The sequence below is a fragment of the Oryctolagus cuniculus genome, chromosome X (assembly GCF_964237555.1).
Source record: "Oryctolagus cuniculus chromosome X, mOryCun1.1, whole genome shotgun sequence".
In the NCBI taxonomy this organism is placed as follows: domain Eukaryota; kingdom Metazoa; phylum Chordata; class Mammalia; order Lagomorpha; family Leporidae; genus Oryctolagus; species Oryctolagus cuniculus.
In genome coordinates this window covers 33759926-33785215 of record NC_091453.1, presented here as the reverse complement: position 1 = coordinate 33785215, position 25290 = coordinate 33759926, and the positions used below count along the sequence as shown (strand labels likewise).

General features: G+C 50.5%; 1 protein-coding gene across 1 annotated transcript; it reads right to left on the bottom strand.

The window, feature by feature from the left end:
• Positions 1–727: 727 nt before the first annotated feature.
• TBC1D25 (TBC1 domain family member 25) lies at positions 728–25262 on the bottom strand. The gene is made up of 6 exons (XM_008272577.4): positions 24991–25262; positions 22990–23099; positions 21253–21407; positions 2941–3068; positions 2608–2796; positions 728–2373 (listed from the first exon to the last, which is right to left on the bottom strand). Exons 1-6 carry the CDS (start codon positions 25111–25113, stop codon positions 988–990), a joined length of 2091 nt encoding a protein of 696 aa, XP_008270799.3. The 5' UTR covers positions 25114–25262; the 3' UTR covers positions 728–987.
• Positions 25263–25290: the final 28 nt, after the last annotated feature.

Here is a 25290-nt window from a genome sequence, read left to right as displayed (position 1 = left end):
ACCGGGACTAGAACCCGGTGTGCCGGCGCCGCAGGTGGAGGATTAGCCTATTAGGCCACGGCGCCGGCCCTCATTCTCTTCCCAACAAGTAGGCAGCTACTTTTAGGGCCCGAGTTTTGCCAATGCTTGATGCATTTCTCCATTATCAGTGGGATGGAGAAAGCAAATGAATGCCCATGTAAACAGTAGTGGCTGAAATGGTTACACCAGGGGCTGTGAAGCTGGAAACCCAGTTAAGGGCGCAACACATGGCAAGGCTACAGTCCCTCAGCCAGGCTCCCAAGCCAGCGACCCGGGCTGCCAGCATTAGTGCTAGACAAGGTGACAGGTGCATCGCCAGGGGTGGCTCACGCAATGTTCCTCTCAAAGTAGCCCAAGACTTCTCAGTCTCTGTAATACATTACACCCTTTTGTGAGCCAGGAACTGTCGTCTCCTCTGGTGTGTGTGTGTGGGGTGTCTCTCCTGAAAACAGGCATTCATGATACGGCCCCTCACACGTGGACTGATGAGCCAGAGGGCAGACACAGGCTCTCCTCAAGCAGTCTCGGGGTCGGAGCTCAACTTCGAGAACCGATCAGCACCTGCCTTCCCTGCCACTGGGGAAGCAGGACCTATGCTGTGCCAAGGGAAGGATCTTGGTTCCACCAGCTAAAGAGTGCCTGCGGCCTCCACTTCCTGTGGAACTCAGGGACAAGCCAGAGAAATACACAGACTACAGTGAGCTTCCTGTGTGCAAAGTGTAGTTAAAAAGGAAACCACAGAAACAGAAAGAAGAGGCTGTGGCCTCGGGGAGGGGTAGGGGTGGGGGGCGGTGCTGGAGCAGAGCCCAGTACACTCAGACCTGGGCAGAGAGGGCCTAGCTCTCCAACAGGTCAAGGACTGGCAGGCAGGGTGGTGGTGGGGTGGGGTGGGTGGGGTCTCATGTGAAGGCCCTCAGGGCAAAGAATGACCTGGCAGGGTTAATGGGAGGGCTTCAGGGGGCCTGGTCAAGATGGAGCTGTGGCCTCGGCCCCCTCCTCTGAGTCCCACACCTCTGACTGCAGGTAATCAGCAAAAAGCGCCTTGGCCCGGCGCAGCACGCGCCCCAAGTGGTGTTTCCGCACAAGGCGGTCAAAGTGCATGGCCAGCTCGTTGTAATCCAGCCCGTTGCGCATGATGTGGTCACGGTGTTCCAGCAGGATGGCCAGGCAGAGGAAGAGCATGAAGGGGTTCCCTCGGCCGAACTCCTGGGGCGGCGGCAGGCCCCCTGGTGGTGGCGGCGGCGGTGGCGGCAGGGGCTTCCCAGTGTCTTGTGGGGAGCCTACCTCTGGCATGAAAGGGGACCCCATTGCCAAGTCGCCGGTGGGAGAGGCCTCCTGGGTGGAGGGGGGAGACGAGGAAGATGGGGAATCGGGGTGGGAAGAGGAGGAGAGCAGTGGGTCCGGGGAGTTCAGCAAGGGCTCAGAGAGGGATTTGGAGCTGATGAGGGCAGCTGGCGGGGAAAGCTGGACCAGAGGGTCCCTCTGGGCGCCCATATTGTCCCTGAGTTGCTGGAGGCCGTCCAGGCTGGCTTGTCTCAGCAGACGGCCCCCGCCGCCACCACTTCTGCCACCAGGGCCCTGGCTGGTGCTGGCCAAGCGGTTGACAGCATCTTCGAAGGCCCCGCCTCCTCCGCCTGCGGGCCTCAGCATGTGCCTCTGCCGCACAGGCCGCCCCCTGTGGCCACCAAAGCCAGGGTCTGCCGCTTGGCTGGGGGGGCCGATGAGCTCCACCTCGTGTTCAGGAGGATCGGGCGGCAGCGAACTCCAGGTGACCTCAAGCATGCGCAGGGCATCGTCGAAGGCAAACTCGCGCTTGAGTTCGAGCAGCAGCCAGCGGTAGCAGAAGAAGAGGTCGTCGGCGCCTGCTTCTTGCAGGTACTGGTAAAAGTCGGGGTCAGCGTGTCGCAGCAGCAGCTTGAGGTGGGCAAACTTGGTGGCCATGGCGCGGCCGTCGGGGTGGAAGTTGGCGGCCAGGCGCTTCATGATGCCACAAAAGCAGACGAAGGCGTGTCCCTCGTGGTCCATGACGGCGAGGATGGGCGAGGCGAGGTCGCTCATGCCCTGGCAGTAGGAGACCTGGGGGTGGGTGACAGCATAGGTGGTGAGCAGGTCGTGCAGCGCCCGCAAGTGCGGGCCGTCTTCGGGCCCTGCGTAGTAGGGGTGGGCCCGGTCGGTGCGCAGCACGTCCTTGAGCACCGTGCTCCGGATGAATTCCAGGTCCTCCGGGCTCGCTCGCTGCGCCCACTCACTCTTGAGCTGCTCATACTCTCGGCTCTTGCGTTTCATGTAGTCCATCCGCTCCCGGCCTGTCAGTCCGTCTGGGTACACGTTCAGCAGGTACCGCCATACCACCTGGCCCAGGAGGAAAGGGATGAGGCCGAAGCTGCCTACCTGCCTGCTCCTTCCCCGCCCCCCACCTCACCCCCACCCCCACCGCCAGCACGGGGGCCTGTGTTCTTCCCACCTCCACCACAACAGGAAGCGGCTTGCTGCCCTGGAGGGCCTCCACCCTGGCCACAAAAGTGTCTGGTGCGCTGTTGACAAGTACAAGCCTCGAGGGGCCAGTGGGTGACTGAGGAAGCTCACCTTCCGTAATGAGGGCTCCACACCACCGTGGTAGATGCGCAGGCGCAACTCCTCGGGGCGGGAGAGCTGGCCCTCGTGATTGAGGTACGTGTGAAACTCGGCATCACTCAGAGGCGGCTTGAAGGGCTTGGCATCTTCCCCATACGACCAGCTCAGCACCTGCTGGACCTTAGACAAGGTGCGGCCCACCTGTGAAGGAAGCAGGGGAGGAGGCCGCTGGTGAGCTGGACAGGCGAGGGGCGCATGCCAAGCAAGGTACGTGCTTAGAATCAGGGGTGCTGGGGAGGCCCCGCCCTCCAGCCCCAGCTGGGCTCCCAGGGTCCCCGCGAGCACCTGAGACAGGATGGACTGGGTAAAGGGCAGGGCAGCTGTCGTCAGCGATGACCGTTTCTCAGCCAGCAGCACATCGGAGCCAATGACATCCTTGGGGCTGATTATGTCCCAGTCTTCCAGCAACGGGCCTAGCCACACACAGGGGAGCACTATGAGAGCAGGGCTGAGACCCTGACCTCAAGGCCTGGTTCCTCTCCTTCGACTGAAGCCAGGCCACTGCAGGGCAACGCACCACTCCCATTCCCTCTTTCCCACATCATCCAAAGCATGCAACAAAATCAAACCATGAGCAATTCTTTTGTGCTACGTGTCTCACAAACAAAATGGCTGGGCAGCCTCTAATATTTCAATGATATAAAGTAATGCCTGGGGCAGGCATTTGGTGCAGTGGTTAAGAGAGGCCACTTGGGATGCCTGCATCCAAATCTGTCTGATTTGAGTCCTGGTTACGTTGTCTGATTTAGCTTCCTGTTAATTCACACCTTAGGGGTCATAAGGTGATGGCTCAAGTACTTGGGTTCCCCTGTCAGCTACGTGGGTGAACCAGATATAGCTCTGGGCTCCTGGTTTCAGCCTGGCCCGGCCTTGGCTATTGGGGGCATCTGGGGAGTGTTCCAGCAGAAGGAAGGTCTCTTTCTTTCAATTAATATGAAAATAAATACATTTTTAAGGAACGCTTAATTGAGCATTTACTATGTGCCAGGCACTGAGATGTGGGCTTAACATTAAGTTAAGAAATAATAACACCAGCTAACACTCCCATGGTGCTAAGTGGCAGGAACTGTTCTGAGCCCTTTGCAAAGATTGACTCATTTAGGATTCACATCAATTCTATCACTGTTTTTTTCTGTGAGGAAATAGGCACAGTCAGGATAAGATACCTGCTCAAGGCCCACAGCTAGTGAATGAATAAACTGAAATTTTGGGGTGGACATTGTGGTGCAGCAAGTTAAGCCGACTCTTGGGGTGACCACATCTCATACTTGAGTGCTGGTTGGGGTTCCAGCTCCTCTGCCTCCAATCCAGCTCCCTGCTAATATGCCTGGGAAGATAGCAGATGATGGCCTGAGTGCTTGGGCCCCTGCCACCCTCATGGGAAACCTGGATGGGGTTCCTGGCTCCTGCCTTTGGCCTGGCCCAATCCTGGCTATGTGCAGGCATGTGGGGAGTGAACCACTGGATGGAAGATCATGCTTTTTCTGCTTGTCTTTCCCTCTTTCTCTCTGTCACTCTGCCTTTCAAATAAATTAGGCAGAGTTACAGAGAGAGAGAAAGAGAGAGAGAGAGAGAGAGAGAGAGAGAGAGAGAGAGATCTTCAATCCATTGGTTTACTCCCTAAATGGCCACAATGGCCGGGGCTGGGCAGGCTGGAACCAGGAGCCAGGAGCTTCTTCTGAGTCTCCCACATGAGTGCAGGGGCCCAGACACTTGGGCCATCTTCTGTTACTTTCCCAGGTGCATTAGCAAGGAGCTGGATCAGAATTGGAGCAGGCAGGACACGAATCTGCACCCATATGGGATGCTGATATTGCAGGTGGCAACTTAACCTGCTACACCACAGTGCTGGCCCCTGAATGAGTCTTAGAAAACAAAACAAAAACAGAACCAAAATTCAAAGCCCAGGCCCAAAGCTAGACAGCCCAAACTCCTAATATCATATGCACACTGGTTGTCCTCTTACAAACAGCAGACTAACCATTAGCACTCTGGTGTTTCAAATGATGCTAAAAAGGCTTGGAGTAATTAGTAAGTACCAATATTATACAGCCACAAAGTGGTGGGGCTGGGTCAGAACCTCATTTACCTTACAAAGCCCAGGTGTATTTTAGAAAAAAGTATTGGGGCCGGCACTGTGGCGTAGCGGGTAAGGCCACTGCCTGCAGTGCCAGCATCCCATAGGGCACCGGTTTGAGACCTGGCTGCTCCGCTTCCAATCCAGCTCTCTGCTGTGGCCTGGGAAAGCAGTAGAGGATGGCCCAAGTCCTTGGGCCCCTGCACCCATGTGGGAGACTGGGAAGAAGCTCCTGGCTTCGGATTGGCACAGCTCTGGCCGTTGCGGCCAACTGGGGAATGAACCAGCGGATGGAAGACCTCTCTCTCTGTCTTTCTCTCTCTCTCTCTCTCTGTGTTTCCTTCTCTCTCTGTGTCTTTCAAGAAAATAAATAAATCTTTAAAAAAAAAAGTAGCTATGGAATAGGAATGCTGTGTACATGAGACAAACAAAACCGTGCCATGCTTGACTTGCTCCTGTTGTCCTGGAAACAGGAGCAGAAATTGGTTCCTTATCTCTTCCCCCACCATCCTTTCCACCTCAGATGTGACCCGGTGACTTAAGCAGCGGTGGCCACCTACGGGTAAGTTGGAGAAATGTCAGCCTTGATGCCACCAGAGGAGGACCATCCAGGGGTCAACTTGCAAACTCTATCATACGAAATTACTCAGTTTCTACTGGTAAGCCACTGTCACCGGCAGGCGAATGCTATGCCTAGGGCTGGCACTGGGGCATAGCTGGTTGGGCCGCCACCTGCAGTGCCAGCATCCCATGTGGGGGCTGGTTCGAGTCCTGGTTGCCCCACTTCTGATCCGGCTCCCTGCTGATGCATCTGGGAGAGCAGCTGAGAATGGCCCAGGTGCTTGGGCCCCTGCCATCCATGTGGGAAACCTGGACAAAGCTCCTAGCTCCTGGCTTTGGATGGGCCCAGCATGGCCATTTGGGGAGTGAACCAGCGGATGGAGGATTTCTTCCCTTTGTCTCTCCTCTCTCTCTCTCTCTCTTTCTCTCTCTCTCTCTCTGTAACTCTGCCTCTCAAATAAAAATGATTAAATCTTTTAAAGAAATGCTATGCCTAAGTAGTTCTGCCATGGAGTCCGCTATACTTGCTCCCACATTGCTGAAGGGTAAGCAAACCCTTGGTCATGTACGGATGGACTGATGCACCCTGGATGTCTCACAGGGGCACTGCAAACCATAAAGTGTCCAAAAGCAGAGCTCGAGACCCGCCCCAGACATGGCCTCCTTCTTTGTTCCTCATCACAGTGAACAGCATCCTTACCTGCTCAGCTGCTTAAGCCTGAAACCCAGGAGACAGCCTTGTCCCTGCCATCCTCCAATTCCCTGGAGTCAGCCACCACCACGCCCTGTGGTGCCTGTGTGCAAAAGTGACTTCTTCTTTCATCTCCACCCATGTGAGCCACCACCTCTCTCACCTGCAACTGCCTCCTAATGGGTCCCTGCTTCCTCTTGGTTCCGTTCCACTCTCCCAACAGCTACTTAAGTGTTCTTTCTAAAACACTTAATAGGTGACACAAAGAAGGTCATATGACTTGAAAATCAAGCTAGGGGCTGGCATTGTAGAGCAGCAGGTTAAACCACGGTATGTGATGCTGGCATCTCATGTGGGTGCCAGTTTGAGTCCCGGCAGCTCCATTTCTAATCCAGCACCTTGCTAATGTGCCTGGGAAGGCAACAGATGATGGCCTAAATACTTGAGCTCCTGTCACCCATGTGGGAGACTTGGAAGAAGTTCCTGGCTCCTGACTTCAGCCTGGCCCAGACCTGGTCATTGTGGCCATTTGGGGAATGAACCAACTGGTGGAAAATCTCTCTCTCTGTTTCTCCCTCTCTGGCTCTGTAACTCTGCCTTTCAAATAAATAAATTAATCCTTTAAAAAAAAACTCTGCAAAAAGAAAAGAAAAAAGAAAATCAAACTATGGTTTGGAGGATCAAATAGAAGAACCACTTCAAGACTGGGGCTGGTACAATAAAGCAGGTGCTGGTAACTCATATGGGCGCTGGTTCGAATCCTGGCTGCTCCACTTCTGATCCAGCTCTGTGCTAATGCACCTGAGAAAACAGTGGGTGATGGCCCAAGTGCTTGGGCCCCTGCACCCAAGTGGAGACCTGGAAGAAGCTCCTGGCTCCTGGCTTCAGCCTGGTCCAGCCCTAGCTATTGTGGCCATTTGGGGATGAACCAGTGGATGGAAGATATCTCTCTCTCTCTCTCTCTGCAACTCTGCTTTCCAAATAAACAAATAAATATTTTTTTAAAAAAGAGGGAAATTAAAAAAGAAAAAAAGACACAGAGCTAGGGCTTAATGATTTGGGTGAAAAGGTAGAAAGAGCTGGAGGGGCTGGTGCTATGGCATAGCAGGTAAAACCACTGCCTGCAGTGCCAGCATCCCAAATGGGCGCTGGTTCGAGACCTGGCTGCTCCACTTCCAATCCAGCTCTCTGCTATGACCTGAGAAAGCAGTAAAAGATGGTCCAAGTCCTTGGGCCCCTGCACCTGCATGGGGTACCTGGAAGAAGCTCCTGGCTTCGGATTGCTGCAGCTCTGACCACTGCAGCCAACTGGGGAGTGAACCAGTGGATGGAAGACCTCTCTCTCTCTCTTTGTGTAACTCTGACTTTCAAATAAATAAATAAATCTTTAAAAAAAAAAGAAAAAAAGAGCTGGAGGCCATGTCCAGGTGACCTAATGTGCAGCGTTAGGAAATGCAAGAGGAGAAAAGGGATCCAATGGAGATATTGATGGTAGGATTAAACAGGAAACAGTTATGAAGGAAAATTTCCCTGAGACAAAACAGCTCATCAAGTCTTAGATGGGATTAATGAACAAACAACGTGTACAACGGGCTTCCCCCACCCCTACTCAGGTGCTGAGTCAAAATACCCAAATTCTAGGAATGAAAAAAATATTCTTGCTAGCTTCTAAGGACAAAGGACAGACTGCTAACAACAGGAAGGCCGGACTGGCAATGGACTTGTGCTCCACAGCTCTGGGCACGAGAAGATGGTGGCTTTGTGGCACTGAGAAGCCAGGCCTAAGATCCAAGGGCCCCATACCCAGCCAAGAGGGCACAAATCTGACCAAAGAAAAGATGGTTGGGGCCATCAGAATGTATTCAACTCACGTACCCTAGTGGAGGAGAACAGAGGTGCTCTCTGAGCAAATGGCTACTGAATGAATCCAGGGGCTCCAGAGCCGGGCAGGCAAGGGAGAGGGTAAAATGATAGTGGGCCGTGAGTTAGCAGCTGCGTGCCGCACAGCGCTGTCTGGGTCCATGATGGACTGCCGATACTACCTACGATGGTCCCACAAGATGATAATGAAGCGGAATCATTCCTATTGCCTAGTGACATCTTAGCCAGCATAATGTAGTGCAACACGCTGCTCACATGTTTGCATGATGCTGGTGTGAACACACTTACTGAGCCCCTACAGTTATATAAATGTCCAGCATCCACAGTTCTGTACAGTGCAGAATACATGCTCATGATAGTAAGCAACTACATTATTGGTGTGTGTATTGATTATACTATACTTTTTACCATTACTTTAGAGTATATTCCTTCCTCTTATAGAAAGTTTAGGGACAGGGCTGGTGCTGTGGCATAGCAGGTAAAGCCGCTGCCTGCAGTGCCAGCATCCCATATGAGTGCCAGTTGGAGTCCCAGATGCTCCAATTCTGATCCAGCTCTCTGCTATGGCCTGGGAAAGCAGTGGAAGATGGCCCAAGTCCTTGGGCCCCTGCACCTGCATGGGAGACCCAGAAGAAGCTCCTGGCTTCAGATCAGCCCAGCCCTGGCCATTGTGGCCATTTGGGGAGTGAACCAGTGGATAGAAGACCCCCCCCATCTCTACCTCTACCTCTACCTTTACTTCTGTAACTTTGCCTTTCAAATAAATAAGTACATATTTAAAAATAAAAGTTTAGGGGTGGGGAGCTGGCACTATGGTGCAGCAGATTAAACTCCACCTGCAATGCTGGCATCCTATACGGGTGCCAGTTTTAGTCCTGGCTGCTCTACTTCTGATCCAGCTCTGTGCTAATGCATCTGAGAAAGCAGTGGAAGATGGCCCAAGTCCATGGGCCCCTGTAACCATGTGGGAGACCTGGAGGAAGCTCCTGGCTCCTGGCTTTGGCCTGGCCCAGCCCCGGCCATTGCAGCCACTGGGGAGTGAATGAGTGGATCTTTCTCTTTCTCTCCCCGCCCCCACCTGTAACTTTGTCTTTCAAATAAATAAAATCTAGAAAAAAAGTTTAGGGGTGGACACTGTGGCACTGCAGGTTAAGCCACCACTTGGGACACCCACACCCTGTATCAGAATGCACAGGAATGAGTTCCAGCTCTTCCTATGCTTCCAATCCAGCTTCCTGTTAATGTACACCCTGGAAGGCAGCAAGTAATGGCTCAAGCACTGAGCCCCTGCCACCCACATGGGAGACCTGAATGGAGTTCCTGGCTCCTGGCTTTGGCCTGGTCCAGCCCCAGCTGTTCTGGGCATTTGGGGAGTGAAAAGCAGATAGAAGATTTCTCTGTCTTTCTATCATTCTACCTTTCAAAAAAGTTAAGTGGTTAAACAAATATGTTTTTTATAAGATTTATTTATTTATTTGAAAGGTAGAGTTACAGACAGGCAGAGGCAGAGAAAGACAAAGGTCTTTCATCTGCTGGTTCACTCCCCAAATGGCTGCAACAGCTGGAGTTGCACTGATCAAAAGCCAGGAGCCTAGAGCTTCTTCCAGGTCTCCCATGTGCGTGCAGGGGTCCAAGGTCTTGGGTCATCTTCCTCTGCTTTCTCAGGCACATTAGCAGGGAGATGGATCAGAAGTGGAGCAGCCAGGACTCGAACCAATACCAATATGGGATGACTGCACTGCAGGTGATAGCTTTACCTGCTATGCCACAGTGCTGGCCCCTAAATAAACATATTTTAAAAATCAAAATTTACTGTAGAACAGTATGTCATCTTTTTCTGGCAGCAGCATTTACTGGGTCTCTGGATTGTGTCAATTTCTCTTATGCTTGACTTAATCTTGTGCTGTTTTGCTCATCATGGCCCTAGGAGCAATAGGTATCCACCCCACCCCCACACACCCCATATAGCCTAGGTGTATACTAGCTATCCCATCTAGGTTCGTGTAGTACATGCTCTGATGTTCATGCAATAAGGAAATCGCCTAATGCTGAATGTCTCAGGACATAACTTCATGGCAAAGCAACGTGCGCCTGTGCAGTAAAACATAAAATGATACAGCAAATGTGATTGGGAATATTATGGGTTACCTGAGAATTCCTGAACATAAGCAACTGAGAATGTTAGTAAGAAAATACAATGATAATCTGGAATTTAAAGGGCGGGGGGTGGAAATGGAAGCTGTATAAGCAAGATTCAGAAGTTAGGAGTCAGGGATGGCCGGCACCGCGGCTCACTAGGCTAATCCTCCGCCTTGCGGCGCCAGCACACCAGGTTCTAGTCCTGGTTGGGGCGCCGGATTCTTTCCCGGTTGCCCCTCTTCCAGGCCAGCTCTGTGCTGTGGCCCGGGAAGGCAGTGGAGGATGGCCCAAGTGCTTGGGCCCTGCACCCCATGGGAGACCAGGAGAAGCACCTGGCTCCTGCCATCGGATCAGCGCGGTGCGCCGGCCACAGCGCGCCAGCCGCAGCAGCCATTGGAGGGTGAACCAACGGCAAAGGAAGACCTTTCTCTCTGTCTCTCTCTCTCACTATCCACTCTGCCTGTCAAAAAAAAAAAAAAAAAAAAAAAAAAAAAAAAAAGGAGTCAGGGAGTTAGGAGTTAGGAAGAATAATTAGAAGTGTTGCAAATGTCCATGTCAAGAGCTATGGAGGGTAGGAGAGACTGGAGAAGAAGTGTTCTCACGATTTCACTGTCCATCATGTAAAGAAGCATAAATGCAGAGATGCAGCTTTTATGAGAAACATATTTAAGATGAGGTGCCAAAGAAAGGGTGAAAATGATAGAAACATAAAGGCATAACTGGCAAACTCCAAGAAATGGCAACAGCAGCAATGTGAATGTCAGAGAAAGCACCACTCAAGGCCAAAAGCATTTCAAAGGGAAAGGTAGGCCTTACATACTAATAAAAACGATACAAACAAAAACCCATGAAAATAGGCAAAGAATTTCTACAAGCACAAACTCATCCAGTGGAAAAACCTGACCTGAACTGACACGAGACTATATATAGTCTTTCTGTAGCCCACGCGGTGTGAATATGCACACATTTCCTGAAAAAAAAAAAAATCCAAGCATTTCATTACGGGCTGCTGGCCCAGACCCTGCTTGCAGTATTACATAATGCATGAGATCCGTGCTACAGTGCTTATCATAGTCATCAACCTTCCCAGACCCTAAAGGACTACATAAATTCAGGGCAATGCCAGCCAGATGTCTGATGAGGTTTCCCCTAGAACTGGGTAAAAATTATTTTAAGGTTCATACGGAAGAATTCACATGTGAGAATAGCTTAAGAAAAAAGAACCGTGGGAGGATGGCAAAGGTTTGCCTTCTGAAAACTGACCACAAAGCCACTGTCATAAACATAACATAGTGCCAGCCCAGCAGCACACACACAGAGCTGGTCAGTGGAAAGTAACAGAAATCCTAAAAATACATGTGTGTGTATGTGGGAACTCAGTATACGACAAAAGTGGCATTTCAAATCAGTATAGAAAAGATGACTCTTTAATAAATGATGCTGGCAGACTTGAATACTTGGAATTTTTTTTCTTAAGATCTATTTTGGGGTCAGTGTCGTGGTGCAGAGTTAAAGTCCCAGCCTGCAGTGCCGGCATCCCATATGGGCACCAGTTCAAGTACTGGCTGCTCCACTTCTGATCCAGCTCCCTGCTAATAGCCTGGGAAAGTAGTGGAGGACGGGCCATGCACCTGGGCCTCTGCACCCACGTGGGAGACAGGGAAGAAGCTCCTGGCTCCTGGCTTCAGATCAGCTCAGCTCCAGCTATTATGGCCATCTGGGGAGTGACCCAGTGGATGGAAGACCTCTCTCTCTACCTCTCTACCTCTCTCTGTGGCTCTATCTTTCAAATGAATAAAATAAATCTTTAGAAAGAAAAAGAATATTTTATTTATTTGAAAGGTAGAGTGACAAAAAGAGAGGCAGAGAAAGAAAGATCCTTCATCTGTGGGCCTACTCCCCAAATGAGGAAGCTCAATGGGAAGTGGAATAGTTAGGACTCGCACTCTGATATGGGATGCTGGCACTGCAGGTGCTGGTGGCGTAATCCACTGTGCCACAGTGCTGGCCCCAACTAGGAATTTTATTTTATCTTTTTTGAAAGATTTATTTTTATTTATTTGAAAGGCAGAGTTACAGAGAGGGAGGAAAGGAGAGAGGGAGGTAGGGGGAAAGAGAGAGAGAGAGAGAGAGAGAGGTCTTCCATCCACTGGTTCACTTCCCAAATGGCTGCAATGACCAGAGCCGTGCCGATCCGAAGCCAGGAGCCTCTTCTGGATCTCCCATGTGGGTTCAGAGGCCCAAGAACTTGAGCCATTCTTCACTGCTTTCCCAGGCACATTAATAGGGAGCTGGATTGGTAGTGGAGTAGCCTGGACTTGAGCTGGCACCCATATGGGATGCCAGTGCGGCAGGCAGCAGCTTAACTGGTTATGGCACAACACTGACCCAGGAGTTTTTTGTTTTTGTTTTAAGCTAAGTCTCGGGGCAGATGTTTGGTGCAATGGTTAAGGCATTCCTTTGGGACACCTGCATCTCATATTGAAATGCCTTGGTTTTTTAAAAAAGATTTATGTATTTATTTGAAAGTCAGAGTTAGAGAGAGAGAGAGAGAGAGAGAGAGAGAGAGAGAGAGATTGATTTCCTATCTGCTGGTTCACTCCCCAGGTGGCTGCAATAGCCGAAGCTGAGCCAGGCCAAAGCCAGGAGTCAAGAGCTTCATCCAGATATCCCATGTGGGTAGCAGGGGCCCAAACACTTGGGCCATCTTCAGATCTTTTCCCCAGGTCATTAGCAGGGAGCTGGGTGGGAAGTGGAGCAGATGGGAGTGGCACCCATATGCGATGCCAGCATCACAGGCAGTGGCTGCTATGCCACAACACTAGCCCTGGAATGCCTTTTTTAGGATGTATTTTATTTATTTGAAGGTTCAGGGACAGAGAAATAGGGACAGACAGGGAGAGAGAGATCTTTCATCTACCGGTTCACTTCCCAAATGCCCACAACAGTCGGGGCTGGGCCAGGAGCCTGGAACTCTTCCGTGTGGGTGGCAGGGGCCCAAGGACTTGGGCCATCATCTCCTGGCTTCACAAGCACATTAGCAGGAAGCTGGATTGGAAGTGGAGCAGCTGGGACTCAAAGCAGTGCTTCAGTACGGGATCCTGGTGTTACAGGTGGTGGCTTAACCCACTGTGCCACAACGCTGGCCCCTGGAGTGCCTGAGTCTTTGACTATTCTGCTTCCTATCCAGCTTCCTGCAAATGTCCACTTTGGGAGGCAGTAGAAGATGGCTCAGGTACCTGCGTCCCTGTTACCCCTTGGGAGACCCAGATAGGGTTCTGGGTTCTTGGTTTCGGCCTGGCTCAGGCTCAGCCCTAGGTGTTGTAGGCACTTGGGAAGTGAATCAGAGAGTGAAAGGTACCACTCTTTCTCTGCCTGGCTCTCTGACTCTCTATTTTTTCAAATAAAACGAAAAAATTAAAACTAAAACAAATTAGGGGGAGGGGCAGCTGCTGTGGCATAGCAGGTAAAGCCACCACCTGCAGTGCCGGCATCCCATAAGGGCGTCAGTCTGAGTCCCAGCTGCTCCACTTCCAATCCAGCTCTCTGATGTGGCCTGGGGAAGCAGTGGAAGATGGCTCAAGTGCTTGGGCCCCTGCACCCATGTAGGAGACCTGGAAGAAGCTCCTGGCTCCTGGCTTTGGATCGGCATAGCTCTGGTCATTGCGGCCATTTGGGGAGTCAACCAGCAGATGGAAGATCTCTTTCTTTCTCTGCCTCTGCCTCTCTGTAACTCTGTCTTTCAATTAAACAAATAAATCTTTAAAAAACGATTAGGAGTGGGTGTTATAGCATAGCCAGTTAAGCCACACCTGGAACTTCTGCATCCCATATCAGCCAGCCACACTGACCCAGATCCCTGCTAATGCATCCTGGAAGGCAGCCGATGATGGCTCAAGTACTTGGACCCTTGCTACCCCCGTGGGAGACCCGAATGGAGTTCAGACTCCTGGCTTTGGCTTGGCCCAGAACTGGATGTTACAGGCATTTGGGGAGTGAACCAGTGGGCAGAAGATTCTCTTGGGGCTGGCACTGTGCTGTAGCGGGTTAACGCCCTGGCCTGAAGTGCTGGCATCCCATATGGATGCCGGTTCAAGATCTGGATGCTCCACTTCTGATCCAGCTCTCTGCTATGGCCTGGGAAAGTAGTAGAGAATGGCCCAAGTCCTTGGGCCACTGCACCCGCCTGGGAGACCTGGAAGAAGCTCCTGGCTCCTGGCTTCGGATCAGCGCAGCTCCAGCTGTTGTGGCCAACTGGGGAGTGAACCAGTGGATGGAAGACCTCTCTCTCTGTCTCTCTCTGCCTCTCCTCTCTCTGTGTAACTCTGACTTTCAAATAAATAAATAAATAAATAAATAAATCTTAAAAAAAAGAAGGTTCCCTCTTTCTCTCTTTGCCTTTTAAGCTTTCAAGTAGGTGAAAATAAATAAACATTTATAAAAGATCCTAGAAGCTAAGTCTACTTATCACAATGCTGACTGAGTGTATAAAAAGAAAGCTATAAGCATATTAAAGAAAATATAAGAGAATATTTGTAAACACCACTGCACTCGGACCAGTCAAACGGAACGCTTGTAAAAGCTTGTGGATACGGAAGATGTTCCAAAGAGGAAAAACTCAGAAACCCTAAAGGAATACACACATATTTGTATGAGAGTACATAAAAAATTAAATTTTGACAGGGTAAAAAACAAACCATAAATAAAGCCATAAAACAAGTGATAAACTGGGAAGGGGTGGGCATTAGGTGCAGTCGTTAAGATGCCACTTTGGGGGCCGGTGCTGTGGTGTAGCAGGTAAGGCCGCTGCCTGCAGAACCGGCATCCCATGTGGGCGCTGGTTCAAGTCCTGGCTGCTCCACTTCCCATCTAGCTCCCTGCTAATGTACCTGGGAAAGCAGCAGAAGATGGCCCAAGTCCTTGGGCCCCTGCACCCATGTGAGAGACCCAGAAGAAGTTCATGGCTTCTGGGTTCGGATTGGCGCAGCTCTGGCCTTTGCGGCCATCTGGGGAGTGAACCAGTGGATGGAAGACCTCTCTCTCTCTCTCTCTCTCTCTCTGTCTTTCAAATAAATAAATAAATCTTAAAAAAAAAAAAAAAAGACGCCACTTTGGATGCCCACATTCCCTATCAGAGGGCCTGGGTTTCAGTACTGGCTCGGCTTCTGACCCAGCTTCCTGCTATTGTGCACTCAGGGAGGCAGCAGATGATGGCTCAAGTACTCAGTTCCCTGTCTCTCACATGGGAGACCCGGATTGAGTTTCTGGCCCAGCCCTGGCTGTTGTGAGCATTTGGGGCATGAATCAATGGATGGAAGAGCTATTTGTCTTTGTTTATTCACCTTTCAAATGAACAAGAACAAATACTTTCTGTCTGCTGGTTCACTCCCCATATGCTCACAGGGCTGGGCAAGGCCAAAGCCAGGAGCCAGGAACTCCATCTGGGTCTCTAACCTGGATGGATGAAACCCACATACTTGGGCCATCGACCACTACCTCCCAGGCACATAAGCAGGAAGCTGGATCAGAAGTGTAGAGTATGTGGCACTTAAACTGATATTCTTTTTTTTTTTTTTAATTTGAAAGTCAGAGTTACACAGAGGGAGAAGGAGAGGCAGAGAGAGAGAGAGAGGCGGTCTTCCATCCACTGGTTCACTCCCCAATTGGCTACAATGGCCAGAGCTGTGCCAATCTGAAGCCAGGAGCCAGGAGCTTCTTCTGGGTCTTCCACATGGGTGCAGGGGCCCAAGGACTTGGGCCATCTTCTGCTGCTTTCCCAGGTACATTAGCAGGGAGCTGGATGGGAAGTGGAGCAACCAGGACTCGAACTGGTGCCCATATGGGATGCCGGCACCGCAGACGGTGGCCTTACCCGCTACGCCACAGCGCCGGCCCCAAACTGACATTCTGATATGGGATGCTGATGTCCCCAATAGTGGCCTAATCCACTGCACTACAACACCTGCCCTGCAGTTGGGGTTTTCTTCACATGTATATTAGCCAGGCGGATTTGATTTTTTTAAAACATTCATTTACTTATTTGGGGGAGGGGAAGAGGTCTTCCATCCACCAATTCATTCCCCAAATGCATCTCAAGCAGAGGCCTTAGCCCACTGAAACAAAACACTCACCCCCAGATTTGATTCCTCTCCTGAAATAGTGCTACTATGTCTATTTTACAGATGAGAAGACTGAGGCCTGGGGAATTAGTTAAGTGACTGACCTAAGAGTACTCGAGTAGACTTTGCAAAGTTCATGGAAAATGGAATTAAAATGTAAGTTTATTTTGAGACAAAACATTTTTGAAATCCATGCACAGTCTGTTCAGAATGTACATTTGCCATGAATTTCTGGAAGACCTCTCAGAGGGCCACTCAGTGGCAGAGGTCCCTGTGTCGCTGGCTACCTAGCTTTTTCTGTGTGTCTCCTTACCTGTCTCTGTCTTTCCCGCTGACTCATGTTTCTCTCTTTGTCTCTCTGTTCCAAGGTGGCCAATGTTACCAAGCCCAGAATATCATCCAATGGTAAAGGACAAGGACTCTCGAGCCCATTCAGTCACTGCCCAGCTTCAAATTCTACTCTTCCACTTACTGTCTGTGCTACTTGTATAGGTCTTGTCACCTCTGACCCTCGGTTTTCTCATCTATGAGACGGGGAACACAATATTCTCTACCCTGTGCCATTATTTTCATAACTCAACAGAATATTATATGCACAAAATGGTCCCTGGTTTTCAATATATGATAGCTGTTTATATGTTACTACTATGCCAATGGAAGGCTTCACTCATCTCAAATGGGCATGTGGGCACCTGGAGCCAGGAACCATGTCTTCTACTCTGTAACTTTTTATTTTAAAAAATATCAGGGGCCGGCACTGTGGTGTAGCAGGTAAAGCAGCCACCTGCAGTGCTGGCATCCCATATGGATGCCGGTTTATGTCCCAGCTGCTTTTCTTCTGATCCAGCTCTCTACTATGGCCTGGGAAAGCAGTAGAAGATGGCCCAGCTCCTTGGGCCCCTGCACCTGTGTGGGAGACCCAGAAGAAGCTCCTGGCTCCTGGCTTCAGATCAGTAGCTTAGGCTGTTGCAGCCATCTGGGGAGTGAACCAGTGGATGGAAGACCTCTCTCTCTCTCTGTCTCTCCTTCTCTCTCTGTGTAACTCTAACTTTCAAATAAATAAAGAAATCTTAAAAAAAAAAAAAGGAGATGGTCCAAGTCCTTGGGCCCTGCACCCACGTGGGAGACCTAGAAGAAGCTCTTGGCTCCTGGCTTTGGATCGGGCCACCTCTGGCTGCTGTGGCCACTTGGGGAGTGAACCAGTGGATAGAAGACCTCTCTCTCTGCCTCTCCTTTTCTCTCTGTGTAACTCTTTCTTTTTTTAAGATTTATTTATTTATTTGAAAGTCAGAGTTACACACGCACACATACACACACCACACACCCAGAGAGAGAGAGAGAGAGAGAGAGAGAGAGAGAGGTCTTCCATCCACTGGTTCACTCCCCAGATGACCACGATGGCTGGAGCTGTGCTGATCCGAAGCCAGGAGCCAGGAGCTTCTTCCAGGTCTCCCACATGGGTGCAGGGGCCCAAGGACTTGGGCCATCTTCCACTGCTTTCCCAGGCCATAGCAGAGAGCTGGATCAGAAGTGGAACAGTAGGGACCTGAATTGGCCCCCATATGGGATGCTGGCACTTCAGGCAGCGGCCTTACCCGCTACGCCACAGTGCCAGCCCCTCTTTCAAATAAATAAATAAATAAATAAATAAAATTTTAAACAAAAAGTTTCAAACCTACAACAGAGTTAAAAGAAGAATATACTGAACACCCCACACATCCTTCATCTAGATCCCCATTAACAGATTTTGCCAAATGTGCCGCATCTCACTTTCTCTGTATATAAAGATAGTCCTTTTATCAAATTGTTTGCAAACATCACGCCATTTTACCCTTTCATACTTTACTGTGCTTTTCTCAAGGACAAGGACATTTTCCTTCAACAACCAGGATAACGTTGCCACACCGCTATGGTTTCGACATGTCCTCCAAAATTCATTCCTTGAAACTCAGCCGGTGTGATAGTATAGCTCGAGCATCCTTAATCTAACAAAACCAGAAACAAGGAATGTTCCAAAATCTAAGACTTTTTGAGTGAGTGTTGATGTGACACTCAACAAGTTTTGGATTTGGAGCTTTCTTTTTCTTTTAAAGATTTATTTATTTATTTGAAAGGCAGAGTTACAGAGAGGCAGAGGCAGAGGCAGAGGCAGAGAGAGACATCTTCCATTCATTGGCTCACTCCCCAAGTGGCAGCCATGGCCAGGGCTGGGCCAGGCCGAAGCCAGGAGAGCCAGGAGCTTCATCTGAGTTTTTCCACATGGTGTAGGGGCCCGAACACTTGGATCATCTTCTGCAGCTTCTCCAGGTGCATTAGCAGGGAGCCAGAATGGAAGTGGAGTGGCCAGGACTTGAACCGGCTCATATGGGATGGCAGCACTGCAGGCCGACGCTTACCGCACCATGCCACATTGCTGGCCCCAACATTTGAAGCATTTTGGATTTTGAGCATTTTGGGTAAGGCATGCTCAACTAGTAGAGTCTGTGCAAATATTCCAAAATCTGAAAAACTCTGAAATTTGCAACATTTCTGGTCCCAAGAATTTCAGATAAGGAATTCTCAACCTGTTTTAAGAAGTAGGACCTTGGGGCAGGCGCCTGTGGTGTAGCAGGTCAGGCTGCCGCCTGCAGTGCCGGCATCCCATATGGGCATCAGTTCGAGTCCCAGCTGCTCCACTTCTTTTTTTTTTTTTTTAAAGATTTATTTTATTTATTTAAAAGACAGTGTTACAGAGAGAGGTAGAGACAGAGAGGTCTTCCATCTGCTGGTTCACTCCCCAGATGACCACAACGGCTGGAGCTGTGCCAATCTGAAGCCAGGAGCCAGGAGCTTCTTCCAGGTCTCCCATATGGGTGCAGGGACCCAAGGACTTGGGCCATCTTCTACTGCTATCCCAGGCCATAGCAGAGAGCTGGATGGAAGAGGAGCAGTTGGGACTAGAATCGGTGCCCATATGGGATGTCGGTGCTTCAGGCCAGGGCTTTAACCCGCTGAACCACAACACTGGCCCCATGCTCCACTTCTGATCCAGCTCTCCGCTATGGCCTGGGAAAGCAGTGGAAGATGGCCTGAGCTCCTGGCTCCTGGCTTTGGGTCGGTGTAGCTTTGCATGTTGCTGTCATCTGGGGGTGAACCAGTGAATGGAAGACCTCTCTCTCTCTCTCTCTCTCTCTCTCTCTCTCTCTCTTTCTCTGCCTCTCAAACAAATAAATAAATCTTAAAAAAAAAAAGAAGTAGAACCTTGGGGAAGGTGTTGTCATGCAGGGGTTTAAGCAGGTCCTGGAGAGGCCCTCATCTCGTATCAGAGGGCCAGTTTGAATCATAGCTATTCAGCTTCTGATCCAACTTCCTGCCAATGTGCCTGGCAGGTAGCAAATGATGACCCAAGTGTCTGCGTTCCTGCCACCATGTGGCACAGAGACCTGGATGGATTACCTGGCTTCTGGCTTTTGCCTGGCTCAGCCCTGGCTACTGTGGGTATTTGAGGAGTGAACCAGCAGATGGAAGATCTCTCTCCTCTTCTCTCTCTCTCTCTCTCTGTCAGTCTGCCATATGAATAAGGAAATTCTTAAAAAGCAGGGCCTTGAGGAGGTGGTTAAGTCACAAAGGCAGAGCTTCATGACTGGGATTAGGGTCCTTATAAACAGGGCTTGAAGGAGTGGCTTTGCTCTCTTCTGAGCAGTGTTCAAGTGTTCATCCTCTTTTCGCTGCCCTTCGTGCCCTCTGGCGTGTGAGGATGTAGCAGGAGAGCCCTCACCAGACACACAATGTGTTGGCACTTTGATCTTGGACTTACCAGCCTCGAGACCTGTAAGGAATAACATTCTGGTTTTTGTATATTACCCAAGTTGGGGTATTTGATTGATAGCAGCACAAAAGGACTAAGACACACACTTAGGAAAATTAACAACAATAAAATACGATTGAAAATATTGGCCGGCGCCGTGGCTCAATAGGCTAATCCTCCACCTTGCGGCGCCGGCACACCGGGTTCTAGTCCCGGTTGGGGCGCCGGATTCTGTCCCGGTTGCCCCTCTTCCAGGCCAGCTCTCTGCTATGGCCAGGGAGTACAGTGGAGGATGGCCCAGGTGCTTGGGCCCTGCACCCCATGGGAGACCAGGAAAAAGCACCTGGATCCTGGCTCCTGCCATCGGATCAGCGCGGTGCGCCGGCTGCAGCGGCGGCCATTGGAGGGTGAACCAACGGCAAAGGAAGACCTTTCTCTCTCTGTCTCTCTCTCTCACTGTCCACTCTGCCTGTCAAAAATAAAAAAAAAAATAAAAAATAAAAAAATAAAAAAAAATAAAAAAAATAGAAAATATTATTGAATGTGTGGTCCATAATCAATTTATCTGCATGCTCACAGGAACCAGAATAGGTAAAAGTGGGAGAACACATATGAGAAAAAGTGGCTGCAAGATCAAGGGCAAAAATAAATGAGTGAACGAGAGCACAAATGAATGTGGGTGCAGGATGAGTGAATGAATAACACCTACATTTTGATAAGCATTGTTCCGATAATAATATCATTGAAATACATAATACTCCAGCTATATGGTTAAATTGCATGACATAGTGATAACCTGTATTATTAGTCTGTATGCTAGAAAAATATAGCACATGGGGCTGGCGCTGTGCCATAGCAGGTAAAGCTGCTGCTCGCAGTGCCAGTGCTGGTTCAAGTCCTGACTGTTCCACTTTTGAGCCATCTCTCTGCTGTGGCCTAGGAAAGCAGTGGAAGATGGCAGACGTCTCTCTCTCTCTCTCTCTCTCTGCCTCTGCCTCTCTGTAGCTCTGCTTTTCAAATAAACAAATACATATTTTTTTTAAAAGAAGAATATAGCACACTAATTATTATTAGAGTTACCACTTTTCCAGCATTCGCTGTGTAGCCACACACTGTTCTGGGCATCTGATATGAATTTCCCTAATTAAACCTCACAGTGGCCCTAAGATGCCATTAGCTCTACTTTACAGGTGAAGAAACTGAGATTCATGGCCGTGCCAGCATGCACACTGAGGACACCTTGCTGCCTACCCACCACAAAAAAGTTTATCGTGCGCATGGAGTCATCCTACAGGGGAAAAGGTGGGTTCCAGAGCTGTGCCCCAGGGCACGGGGTACTCACTGTCCTCGGAGGGCCGAATGTCTACCCTCAACTGCAGGTAAGGTTTGGAGGCAGTGGCGAAGGCTGTGCTGAGGTCCCAATCAGACAGCAGGGAGAGGTAAGCTTCCTGTCCGAGCCGGTCCCGGCCCAGGTAGCTGATGCCAAAGTTCTTCTTCCTGGACAGAGGGTATGAGGGAGCTCTCAGGGCCCCCAGTGCCCTGGAAGCCTCAAGGGAGGGGGAGTCAGTTTGCAAAACAAAAGGAATAACATTGCAGGTGCTGAAACAACGTCCAACTGTGTCCCGAGCGCTGTGCCAGGGACTGTGGGCCGTCGGACCTCACGCTGTTTACACCTCCCATGCTACACCAACACAGAAACAGATATACACCTGCTGAGGTCTGGAGGGCACACCGGAACCTGGGGAATGCTGCTCCCTCCTGGGAACGGTAATAAGGTAGTTGAAGGACACAGGGCCTTCTTACGATGTAAAAAAAAAAATAATAATAAATAAAGCTACAATATGCTACCCCCAAAGGCAGCTTTAGGCACCAAGGAAGACCGTAATTTAGTTCCTTCCATCACCAACAAGCAAAGAGTGGGCTGCATCTGCGAAAGCACAATGGTGCTATCATCTGGTTCTCGCTGCACAAAGGTGACCCAGTGGTGCTCTAACTATGGACCTAACTTACAACGTGGAACCCATTATAAGCTGGTGCCTCACCCGGTGGCTGAGTCCCTGCACTAACTTAATTAAAATGTGCTATAAGACTTCTTTTTCCCGATAAAAATTAGCCATCATATTAGCTCCTCCTTCCCATTAAAAAAATTTTTTTTTTTTTAAGAAAAGTAATCTGGGGACCGGTGCTGTGGCATAGTAGGCTAAGCCTCCACCTGCAGCTCCAGCATCCCCTGTGGGCACCAGTTTGTGTCCTGGCTGCTCCTCTTCCAATCCAGCTCTCTGCTCTGACCTGGGAAAGCAGTGGAGGATGGCCCAAGTGCTTGGGTCCCTGCACCCACGTGGGAGACCTGGAAGAAGCTCCTGGCTCCTGGCTTCAGATCAGCTCAGGTCTGGACATTACAGCTGGAACCAGTGGATGGAAGAACTTTCTTGCTCTGTTTCTCCCTCTCTCTGTCTGTAACTCTACCTCTCAAATAAATAAAAACTTTTTTTAAAAAAGCAGTCTGTATGACTTTTATTTTTTACAACAAAAGTTTATGCCAAAAAGTCAAACAACATGTAGGGAATTCTTTTCAGATATACTTGTGCAACTGTGCAAAGAGGTATGTTATGCAATAATCTTAACCATGGAAACATCCTAAACATTCATCAATTCTGTCCTGTTTCAATGGGTTACCATGGGCCTGTATTCCTCTAAAACCACCACCATAACAAAATATAACCATAACACTTGCTCCCAAGAGACAACACTTTCCCCCTATTGGGTTGGCAAATTTTACAATGTTTTCTGGTAATCACTGTTTGTGAGGGGAGAAAGAAATAGGCATTTTATATGCTGCTGGTGTAGTTGTCAACTGGGAAGATATGCCCGGAAAGCACTTTGGAACTATCCATTTAATCTAGCAACAGCCCTGCTAGGAGTTTATCCTAACCCTAGACTTCCCCAGATACGCTAAGATACGCACACGTGGCTGTTCCCTGTGGCGTTATTTATAATAGCAAAACAAACAAAACGCGAACAAACAGTGAGCCAGCCGACGCTCGCTGCTGGGGCCAGTCTCTGGCATCCGCCTACTTACCCGTTCAAGTCAAAGGCCCGAATGAGGATGTGTTGTAACACGTCCAGCGAGGTGATCTGGGGGTCGACAGCGAAAGAGCGGAACTCAGGGGCCAGGAAATTCTCGTGTTTCTGGAGAGAGAAGACAGGGCAAGACCATCAGGGCCATGTTCAGCAAGCTGAAGAGTGTGGCAGGTGCAGAGCGGTAGAAAGCAAGGTCAAGGACATGGGGGGCCAGATCGAGGCGGGCCGTCTGGGCTGTAGTGAGGACTTTGGCTTTTGGCTCTGAGTGAGGGGCAGCTTTGGGAGGCTTCTGAGCGAGGAGGGATGTGGCGCGACTTAGGATTTAACAGGATCTTTCTGGCTGCTCTGCAAAGAGACTGCGGGGGCTGGGGGAAGGGGGAGGAGGGAAGCGAGGGGTCCAAGTGAGGGGGGTCTTTCAATAGTCCAGGTGTCTGATCCTTCTCGGTATCCCCCCACCCCAATTATGCTTGTCAGAATCCTCACATGCAGTCTGGCCCCTACTAAATCAGCCCTCCACTCTGCAACCAATCCAGCACATCTATTACAACCCTGCCCTGCTTCAATCCCTTCCATGGGGGCTGGCGTTGTGGTGTAGTGGGTAAAGACGCCGCCTGTGCCACCAGCATCCCATACACGTGCTGGTTCAAGTCCTGACCTCTCCACTTCCAAGTCAGCTCCCTGCTAATGTGCCTGGGAAAAGGCAGTGGAAAGTGGCCCAAGGGCTTGGGCACCTGCCACCCACGTGAGAGACCCGGAAGAAGCTGCTGATTCCTGACTTTGGCCTGACCCAGCCCTGGCCATTGCGGCCATCTGGGGAGTGAACTAGCAGATGGAAGCTCGCTCTCTCCTGCTCTCTGTAACTCTGAGTTTCAAATAAATGAATAAATCTTAAAAAAAAAAAAATCTCTTTGATGGCAACCCTAGGTCCGCAGCAGGAGGGCCTCAAGGGCCCTGGCTGGTCTTGCTCCAGTTTTTCTATTTACATTAACGTAGTTCCAGACTGTTGGAAGTTACCTTGAACACATCCTAGCCCCAGGCCTTTGGTGCGTGCTGATCCTCCTGTCTGGAACATCCTTCCCACTTGCTTCATGTACCACCTTCACAGCTCAGGCATCAGCTCTTTGCTGAATCCCCAAACCCCTGCCTTGGAGCTCTGTTATGCTGAAGGGATCTGTTGACCTTTTTCTGGCCACTGCCACTGCCATTGCCACCACAGGAGTCCAAGCAATCCCTGCTGCTCGCTGGAACTATTGCAACAGCTTTCTTCCTCAGAGTATACACCAAAGGCCTCCGCCACGTTCCTCCCCTTATGCCCTGAATTCACCTCCTACCTTTCTCCTCACTCTCTGCACCCCAGCGACATGGGGACCCACAGAACATGCCAAGCTCAGTCCCCCTGCCCCTCTTAGCCTTTGCCCTTGCTGGTCTCTGTGCTTGCAACACTTTTCCCGCCTGATATGCACAGGGCTGACCCCTTTGTGTTCTGACCTCTGCTCCTTCAATACCTTCTCTGGAGATTTCCCTGTACAACCTTGGCCAAGGTAACTTCTTAGCTCACAACCTTTTGCATTATTTCCTCATGGCAGTCACCAGGCTCCAAAGCCTCCCATTTATCCAGCTGTTCGTTCCTCCCCACAAGTATGCCAGCTCATCAAGGGTGGAGACCTGCACAAAAGTGCACTCTAAACACACACGTGTTGACTGACTTCAGAGCTCTCCTTGCAGAGGGCAACAGCACATTCCTCCTGGCTCAGGGCCCCACCCCTCAACTACTGCGGCCCCTCCCTCAACTCTACAGCCCCGCCCCTCTACTCATAAGCCCCACCCCTCTATTCCATAGGCCCCTATCATTCCATTATCAGTCCCAGGCCACAGGATATTTCTCTAAGGCTCCGGGTCTTCAAGCCCTCCCTCCCCACCCCCCATCATTCTTCTCTCCATCCTAAGGATACCACCATCTTCCCCTCCCCTGGGATGTCCGACCGGCCACTAGCCTCACCTTGACTCGGACCCGTACCACCTCTCGCTCCTCCTCCTCCGCCGCCGCTGCCGCCTGGGCTCCCCCGCCAGGCGGGGGCGCTCCAGAGCCGGCCAAGTCCGAGGACCCGGAGGTTGCTGCCATCCCGCCGCTGCCCCTTAGTGTGACAGCTGGCCGTTGCCCCCCACCTCTGCGCGCACCCTACAGTGCGGGCACCCGCTGCCCCACCTTGTGCCGGGGCGCAGGCGCAGAGGGCGCCACACAATTCTGCCCACCACAGCCCCTCCCATCTGGCCCAGGCTGGAGGTCAGCTCTGCTCAT